This window comes from Bidens hawaiensis, unplaced genomic scaffold, assembly GCF_021521415.1.
Source record: "Bidens hawaiensis isolate Kalapana, Puna unplaced genomic scaffold, B.hawaiensis_p1.1 tig00002866_1, whole genome shotgun sequence".
In the NCBI taxonomy this organism is placed as follows: Eukaryota; Viridiplantae; Streptophyta; class Magnoliopsida; order Asterales; family Asteraceae; genus Bidens; species Bidens hawaiensis.
The window spans coordinates 2,720,534-2,730,000 of NW_027491154.1; the positions used below are offsets into that span (position 1 = coordinate 2,720,534).

General features: G+C 32.0%; 1 protein-coding gene across 1 annotated transcript; it reads right to left on the bottom strand.

Annotated features, from left to right (window-relative positions):
• Window positions 1–887: 887 nt before the first annotated feature.
• On the bottom strand, window positions 888–5,730 carry LOC143621540 (65-kDa microtubule-associated protein 1-like). The gene is made up of 10 exons (XM_077092943.1): window positions 5,619–5,730; window positions 4,306–4,391; window positions 3,527–3,730; window positions 3,159–3,407; window positions 2,851–3,066; window positions 2,620–2,775; window positions 2,231–2,542; window positions 1,804–1,891; window positions 1,415–1,563; window positions 888–1,335 (listed from the first exon to the last, which is right to left on the bottom strand). The coding sequence occupies exons 2-10, from the start codon at window positions 4,381–4,383 to the stop codon at window positions 1,024–1,026; spliced, it is 1,764 nt and encodes a 587-aa protein (XP_076949058.1). The 5' UTR covers window positions 4,384–4,391; window positions 5,619–5,730; the 3' UTR covers window positions 888–1,023.
• Window positions 5,731–9,467: the final 3,737 nt, after the last annotated feature.

Below are 9,467 nucleotides of genomic sequence, written 5' to 3' on the forward strand. Positions count from 1 at the left end.
TTATCATACTTAGTTATTATTTTTTTTATGTAAGAATGAAAACTTTTAGTTTGGTTATTTTTTTTATAATAAACAAAACATGTTTGTTATAACAATTTAACTATTTTTTTAACAACAAACTTTTTCACCTAAAATTTCTTAGATCGTTAGTTAGGCCATGGGTCCGTACATATATAATTATTGGTGTTGATGATTACTAATTACAAAAGAAATTAAATTAGAATATTGCTAGATATAATTAAAAATGGTAAATATACAATTCGAGGATAAATTAAAATAAATGTGGAAATAATCTGTTTAATACAAAGATAGGATTGATTACCGAACTAGGAAGCAAGTTGCTTGGGCTACAAGTTAGAGACCAGTTACTTGGAGTGCAAGATAAGATGGTTAATTTTGATAATAACAAGCTTGGTTATATTTATCCAGTTTGTTACATATTATTGTATTTGAATCTGAGGAGTTAGGTTAGCATTGTATAAATAAGCTAAGTTATGATTTAGCTTGTAATAAAAAAGATATTTTTCTAAGGTAATAAAATTCATCACTTGTATTTGGGTGTGTGTATTTCTAGAGGCCTACGATATTTGGTTTAAAGGTGAGACACCTTAGTTGCATATCATTATCAATATCAATATTTCCTTCATTCCTAAATTTTTAAAGTAAACACTATCTTATTCCAGACTATATATTATCTTATTTCAATTATGGTTTGGTATGATTAAAAATAGTTATAAATGTTTGAAAGAAAAACAAAAGAATGAGAGCTAAATTGTATCACATTTCAAAATTTTACCTGTTTTATAAGTTAAAATATGATTAAAATAAACTATTTTATCTACTTGAGTATGATGTAAGTACAGATTTAAAGATATATATCTGTCATCAACTGACATGATTTTAAAATGTCTCTAAATTGGGAAATAGTAAACTATCAGAATGAAAATTATGTAGGAAGTAACTCAGTAAGTAGTAACTAAACTACAAGATACCAATACATCACAATCAAGATCAACCATGACTTCAAGGCGTAACGGGAGCAGCATCTTTCGATATAGCAACATAGTTCAAAGGAGCCACGGGCCTCGTATTGTCCCTCTTCACCGACCTAGTCCCGTTTTGGTTCAAAGATAACCGTCTATTAGAAGCTCCATTTTGATTCAAAGATAACCGTTTATTAGGAGCCCCGTTTTGGTTCAAAGAAAACCGTCTATTAGGAGTTTCATTTGGGCCCGCCATCTTTTTCAAGCTACTAACGGGCCGGGCTGGGCTTGGTTTTGTACCAAACATGGCTTCTTGTTCTGTGCTTAATTGCTCATTGAACTTCTTCTGATTCTGTCAGTTACAAGTTTAAATTTAAAGTGAAATACTTACAAATATATCAAAAAAGAGTGGGCAAAATTACAATACTGACCCTCATCCTTTTCTTTTCTTCTTCTCTGTCATGCCTCAGGACGGAATACTCGTCCAGCATGGCGAGTAGAGAAACGCCATCATAAGCAAATGTCGTTCCATGTTCCTCTTCCCATGTTCGGGTTTTGGCAACCAATGTGTCAACAAGACCTGCATACAAACGCATGGACATGTTTTAACTTTACCAAGTCAAACGGGTAAAATCTAAAGTTAATAGTTTTAAAAAAACGTGTCTGACAGCTGCCCAAAATGTGTTTTAATGCATAAAACCTCCAAAATAACTACACTTTAAAAATTTAGAATAACTAAGGAGATCACAAACATTTAAGTTCCAAATGGTCATTATATTATCTTAAACACCAAAGTAAAGTATATTTGCTTATTGCTTACCTGGAATTTTGCTGACCAAAATTCTGGCCTTTTCAGCGCGCTTAAGATTTAAGTGTGCACCTCTGCTTCCATTGTACCTATTATTATCCTATCAAAATATATCCCAAAATGATGAAATGTAATTTCACAAAAAAAATATATTTTTTACAGAAATACACATGTGGCTTTCAACTGTTTCAAGAACTTTAATATGTTTTTGTAACGGGTCAAAAACTTAAATAAAATGGTTACCTAAAAAAATCCGATCATTACTGAAATAATATATTTACGTGATCATATTTGAATCAGTAATTATTTATGAACAAACATTAAACTTTGGACCAGATTTGTTGCAGGTCAGTCAAGCACAATTCATATAAAAATCTACTTGTTTTGACCTGTCACACAATTCATATGAAATTTTACTATAAGGGAGTTAGAAACGGACCCTGCTGTAATCTTCGAGCCAACTCTCTTCTTCACAAGCTGACATCCACTTTTCAACTTTATCCAATATATCTTTTCTACTGAGAGCTTCTTCTTTTGCTTTTATGACCTGTGCATCCATGTCAGCTAACAGCTCAGCAGGCTCCACATTTCCAGAGTCAATCAAAGCCATAATTTTCTCTCTTGCAGCCTTCGCGTCATGCTCTATGTGTGCGAGTGCAAATATCTCTTCAACCTCCGATTGGTTCTTAAGAGCAATCTCTTTCAATCTGCTTGCTTTCAGCTCATCTAGTCTTTCAACTTCCACCTCAGCCTTATAAATAAAACATATAACATCAATATTAACATATTATATCAATATATTCTAATAAAAGTTGAGTAATAAAGTACCTGTTTAATCAAATTTAGAGCAAGCGCCCCTGGGGCGGTTATTTCATAAACTGAAGCTGAGATATTACAAGTAACATGATCAAACAAACTCCTTTCTTCTTCAGATGTATCCATCAAATTCCAAAGTTCAGTTAACTGAGCTGCTAAATCTTGAAGCTGAAAATGGAAAATAAATAAATAAATGAATCTTTAATATAAAAAATAGAGATGTTAAAGACTTAAAGTGTATACCTTGTGTAGCCTTTGCTTCTTAGCTTCTTCTAATGCTGTGACGCTCTTTGCCAGCCTGGCAAGTGTGTCATTGCTAATACTTTTAGATTGTGCACAAGTGGCATCAATTAAGCTAGGATGGACATCGCTGGCTGTATTATAAAAGTCAACCCCGAGAACACCGCAAATATCATGTAAAATGTTCACAAATTCAAGAACTTTGTTCAATCGCTGACTCTGCAAAGCAGCGTTTATTATTAATCGTAATCAAATGCATAAAGGTAAAAATCTTCATAAATGTTTTCAAAAAATTAGAACATATTATTTACCTTTTCTTTTTGAAGTTCTTGAAGATGATTATGAAATTCTTCTAACTTTTTCAATGATAGATCAGACACATCAACCGTAACGGTTCCTGCCAGCTCATCACTCCCTGCAATTTCTCCGCATATTTTTTTGATTTGTGTTTGCACATCTGAAAACTCGTTTATCCTCTCTTCCTTCTTCTTCCACAATTGTTCTAAAGTTGGTGCAATAGAAGCAAGTTGTTCTTTGATGGTTCCTGAAGTCTCCTCAGGCTGCAATGAAACCACAATAAGATGAACAATATCTTATATTTGCAAATACTGTAATTCATTTCATAATTGTCCAGCATATTATTGTTAAAAATGGAGGTGGTGCGTGGCCCGTTACTTACAATGTTAATGAATGATTTATCTCCAAGGGATCTAAGAAGAGTGGAGAGTTCAAGTTTAGCATCTTCAAGTGTTTGAAGAAGATGTTCCTTTGACTTTGCAGCCTGGTCAACTTTCCTCTTATACACATTCAGGCACTCTTGTTCTATGTGAAGAAGCGCTTTATCTCTTTCTTCATCACATTCACCAACTTCATCCCAAATTTTCTGCATTAACACATAAATAACACTTAAAAGTTTAAACAAGTATTAATGAAAGAATGCGTTGTGCCGGGGTATGATGTCAATGGGGGTGAGCGGAAAAATCATATAACCGAAATAGCAATAAGAACTGAACCAGAATAACCAAACTAACCTAGAAACCAATGAATTGGCTAATATCTTTTTATACCAGAATTTATTGGTCCGGTTATGGTTATATATGTATAAACCAAATAAATCTAATCACAACAACCTTTATATTTTTATTCATTTTATAATTAATAGCTTATACGATGGTAAAGTATTACTGTATTAAAATTAGTTGTGTTAATTCTCCTTTATAAATTAAAATAGTTGCTAATACTTTACTTGGCCCAACATATAATTAAATTTATTAACTAACATTTGCTTGAATCCATATTCGGTTAACCAAAATAACCAAACCTTTTATAACCGAAACCGATCCGTTATGAAAAAACCAAAATACCGGTTATAGATTCAGTTTAAGTGAATAACAGAACCAATTCAACAATACTCGTGTATTTTTCGCCTAAAAAAATCTCGAAAGAAAACCATTTCACCTGCAATTGAAGTAGTAAAGAACCACAAGTTGGTTCTCCAAGAATAGGATTTTGAACATCATCCACTGGCAGTGACATCTGGTATCCTGTTCATAAAGTATAAATAGCCTCCTTTAAAAAATTAAAAGCATACAGACTCCAAAATCCAATTACTCTGCTACAATAGTACAATTACATTCAGACAACTATGTTACGGATTCCCGCTCATCATAAGTTCTAGAATTACTATTTGAATTTTAAACTTAATATTTGGTTGTATAGTCAAAGTTGTTGTACCTGCTTCCTAACTTCACTCATCCTCACGTGTAGAATTGTGTATATATATTGGTGCTTAGTTAATGAAAGTATTCAACCTTTTAAATCAAATATTCTGAACTCTATTAAACTGAACCTACTTTATAACTCAACAACAATTTATAAATTAATAAATGCATTAATCAGCTATCAATCACTTTACCTAAACCTCACAAAAATTCATGGTCACACAAGAACTAAGATCAAAAACATTGATTGATAGATAAACCCTTCTGTAGCTACACTAAATGCAGTGGCGAAGGTTAGTGTAACACCCCCCCCCCCCCTCGCCCAAATATATATATATATATATATATTTCAAGAGGGAACTAAAAAAAAGTGGGGAACTCTTCAATTTACATGTAAAAAATAATGTAAAGCTCGCTTTCACATGTAAAAAATTAGGTTTAGCATAAACCTTTTTATACGTTTTGCTTATAAATACATGTAGAAGATATTCCAATAAAAAAACGAATTTTGTAAAAAAGTTTTTTTTTTACGTTTTTTAAAATGAAAACTAAAAGAAATCTTTTATCTTTTTCTGAAACGGCTTCTACATGTGTTTATATGTAAAAATCTCTAAAAAGACTATAAAATTGTGTTTTTTACATGAAAAATGAATTTTTTTTATTATTATTTTACATGTAAAATGAAGAGTTCCCCGTTTTTTTAGTTCCCTCTTATACACACACATACACACATATACACACTGACACACACACACAAATATATATACACACACACATATACATATACATATTGAGTGTTTGGGCATTTCATCCAAGCTTCGCCACTGAGTAAATTTACGTGAATGTATGATGAAAGAGCCCTAAATTACAGAAAAATAAGTACTTTTACAAACATCAAACGTCATGGATTTCGAAAATAGCACTAAATTCAAGCGGATCAAGAAAAACAGAGTGTAGTGTAAGTACATGTACACGACCATATCAGAATTGCACAAAAAATGGGTACATTTGTACAGATGAAGAATGAATTGTCAATTGAGGTATACTTACAATGATGGTACGGTGGATTAGGGTTTTCTTGAGATGAAAGTTGTTCAAATCTTCCTGCTTTTTGCCGAGACAGAGAGAGAAAAAGAAATATTGCAGCGTGGTTGTGAATACTGAATGCAGTACAGTAATAATCATAGTTGTCTTAATATGTTGTTTTTTCTTTTTATTTTTGCTATTTTGAAATAAAGTTTAAATATCATTAAATTTATTGCCTTTTTTTTTTCGCCTACCAGTTTTTTTTCGAATGGTGACTTTCACAATTAAGCTAGCACTGCGCGACCAAGTCGCGCCCCACCACCCCATTCAGGCCAGCTATGTTGACATGATCGGGATCCAAGCTGGCGTCCAAGTTTGGCTTGGCGTTCCCAGTAAAACCCAGTTTGCACACCCCGCCCGAAGGCACGGCAGGTTTTTAATGCTTTGGAAAATTCCGGTCGAAATCAGGATTTGAACCCGGGACACCTGGGTCATCCATCATGTTCCTGGCCATTGGGGCAAGCCCCGCTGGTTTTTTGCTTTCCAGTTATATAAGTATTAAAAAAGTTTTGCCATTAAAAATTTTTTTTTTTCGAACGGTAACTTTCACAGTTAAGCTTGTACTGCGCGACCAAGTCGTGCCCCACCACCCCACTCAGGACAGCTATGTTGACATGATCGGGATCCACGCTGGCGTCCAAGTTTGACTTGGCGTTCCCGGTAAAACATTAAAAAAAATTAAAGAACATATAGAAAATGTGTTTATAGGATTTATTTATATACTAATATATCATTTAAAGATGGACGTTGTGTTAAAGTGATCTATATTCTATTGCTATTCTTCTCCTTGGTTGGACGGAAAGACAATAAAAACATTATGTATATGATTTCTAGGTATAAACTTTATAAGATTCTATTAATAAATTTTTACCTAGGAGTGAAGCCTAGCAGATAAAATATAGATGTAATTTGTATTTATTTTTCAGTTGTGTTATATGATTATACTAAGTTGTATAGTATTGTGTTATAACTATAAAGTTTTCTTTGATAATCATGATAACCTTTTATTATAAAAGTTATAGGATTCCATAGATATAATCTTGATTTTAATGTGAAAAGTTCATACTTGAGCATTAAGTTAATTAGGTGGATGATTTGGTTACTTTAATTAGTTTTATTTGTTTTCTTAAATCTAATCTAATAATGTTAGTTTGGTTTATAAGTTAAATTATGATAAATAAATTGGTAGAGCTTTATGATTTAGTGTGGTTTTATCAATATTAATAAAGAAAGAGTTGCGAAAGAGCTTTTACACAGAAAAAAAAATCTTGCTTTTACTAGTGAAAAGATGAAACTCGGGGGTTAAGTTAACTGGGTGGGATTTTGGGTATTAGGATTTGAGTTTAATGATTTGGTTCCTTAATTTAACTTCATTTAGGTTAGTTTAGTTTACATGCAAATCTTACTATATAATAAAGGAAGAACAATTTGGACACTTGTCCCCCCACATTGAAAGTGCTGATGTGTCACTCATAGAAGCAACCATGCTGATGTGTCAACCTTACAATGCATTCTTAAAAAAACCCGGTTTATTATTACCTTTTACTTTTTGAAAAACCCTAAAAACATCTCAACACATACAGCCTCTTTTCTTCTTCTTCTTCTCCAAATTATTTTCTTCTTCTTCTTCTCAAATCTGGATTTCTGTGTTATTTTCAAAATCTTGGTTTTGCTATGTCCTTCCAAAGATCTATATGTGCTTTCCCTTACTCGTCTGATCCGATTGATGGTTCTCATACTCACAATAATCAAATTAGAAGTCAAATCAATAATCAGGTATGAATCTGTTTTTCTTTGAATTCACTTTATTTTGTGTTTCTGTTGATGAATTTTATTTTTTAGGATATTTGGATTTGAAGCAACTAAAGATCTGTTTGTCAATCCATAAATCTACCCTTTCTTCTTCAGGTTTGGATCTTGAATTAGATACTGAATTTGTTTAGATACTGAATTTGTTTACTTTTAGGTTTTAATTTTTGATTTTGATTGGTACTTTATATTAGAATGCATCTCCCCAAATTTTAATGGGGACTTTATACAACAGTTGTTATATATTAGATTTTGATTGATATTGAAATTGATTTTGATTTTAGTTTTCATAATTTTATAAATACAAATTGAGTCAAACATGAATATGCATCTCCCCAAATATGAAAAGTACCCAGAATACTATCTAGTTTGGAATATGCACTTTGACCATTTACCCTTCTAAGCCAAATGCTTATATTTATTAACAGATATGTCCATGAGGAATTGATTCAAATATGTTTTTTATTTCAACTATACAAGTGTTATGCTATAGAATTACCAACACATTATGTTACATTCCGTCACAAGTAACCGTTCATTTAAAGGTACGACTCTTCAAAAAATAAAATCATATTTTATTTTAACTGATTAGACTTTTTTGTATCAAAATGTGTAAGTTTTTATTAATTTCACATACTTTGACAAATGATATGTGACAAATGCAAACGAGGGAGTTTTGACTGAACTTATTGTCTGACATGGATTACCACTAAGTATGGATAATGAGCAAATGGTCAATAAGCTTGATATGGAAGAAAACAAAGTACCAAAAATTTAATCAACTCTACAATGTCTGCTATACAGGTACGATACTAATTCTAAAATTCTTTTGAATCATTATAATTGCATCTCTCATATTAAACATGTTAATGTTTATGTTTGCAGGACGTTGGTCATGATGTATTCTAAAGGTATAACATCTTTTAATACTGTTTTTTACATATCAAAATCTCAAATACTAATATGATCAAATTTATATTTTTTTACTAGATATGTGTTTTCAAAAGTCTTTCAAATACTCGCCATTAAGGAAAGTGGTAAGATTAATAATTTCCTTTTAACTGATTACACTATTTTAATCAAAATGTATCGTTTTTATTAATTTAATATCTTTTCTAAAAATGCAAACAACGGACTGCATGGTCAACAAGCTTGATATAGAAGAAAACAAAGTACCAAAAATGTAATCAAATCTACAACAATCACGAAACAACGATGGCTGCTATACCGGTATGGTGGTAATTCTAAAACTGGTTTTGAATTATTATAATCGCATCTCTCATATTAAAGATCTAAATATTTATGTTTGTAGGCACTTGGACATGATGTATACTTAAGGTATCAAATCTTCTATATACCATTTCCAAATTAAAAATTATATATGATACTTTTTAAAACATATATATATATATATATATATATATAATTCAACTATGCATCAAATACTTTTTAAAACATTTAAATGCATGTTAAAAATGCGTGTGGTCAAAGTTGATTGAGACCTATACATTTTTAACTATGTATTACAAAACTCGGATTCCAACTACATTTTTAAACCTGAAAATAACATTTATGTTTTCATATATCATACAGTTAACTATTAGTTTGAGACTTATTAATTATTAATTGTTTATAATAATTAAGGGTTTGAACCATAAATGTATTAAACTTTATAACCACCTCATTTGTCAATATAAGGCTGAGGGGTGTGGAGCGCGACAGGGGGCGCGTGAGCCCATCCGCTCGCGCCCCGGGGCGCGAGCACCACACCACCGAGGCGCGAGAGGGGCGCGAGCGCGGAAAAAGAGGCAGGCGCAAGGCCAGTCACGACTGAAAATGGGCGTAAAGTGGGCTTGGGAATGCGTGCATGGCCGTTGGGGCTTAGAAATAGAGCCGTTGGCTCTTTAAGTTTATTAAAAAAAAAAATTTTTTTCTCTATATAAACCAATATCAACCCAATATCACATACCACACCCAAAATCACATAAAATACTTACCACAACC

Excerpts from the sequence above, each read along its gene's own strand:
- LOC143621540 (XM_077092943.1), bottom strand. The coding sequence starts at position 4,383 with ATGTCACTGCCAGTGGATGATGTTCAAAATCCTATTCTTGGAGAACCA. Across the intron at positions 3,408-3,526 it reads ATAAATCATTCATTAACATT|CCTGAGGAGACTTCAGGAAC; the intron begins GTAAGTAACGGG and ends GTTTCATTGCAG. Across the intron at positions 1,336-1,414 it reads AAGAAAAGAAAAGGATGAGG|AATCAGAAGAAGTTCAATGA; the intron begins GTCAGTATTGTA and ends TGTAACTGACAG.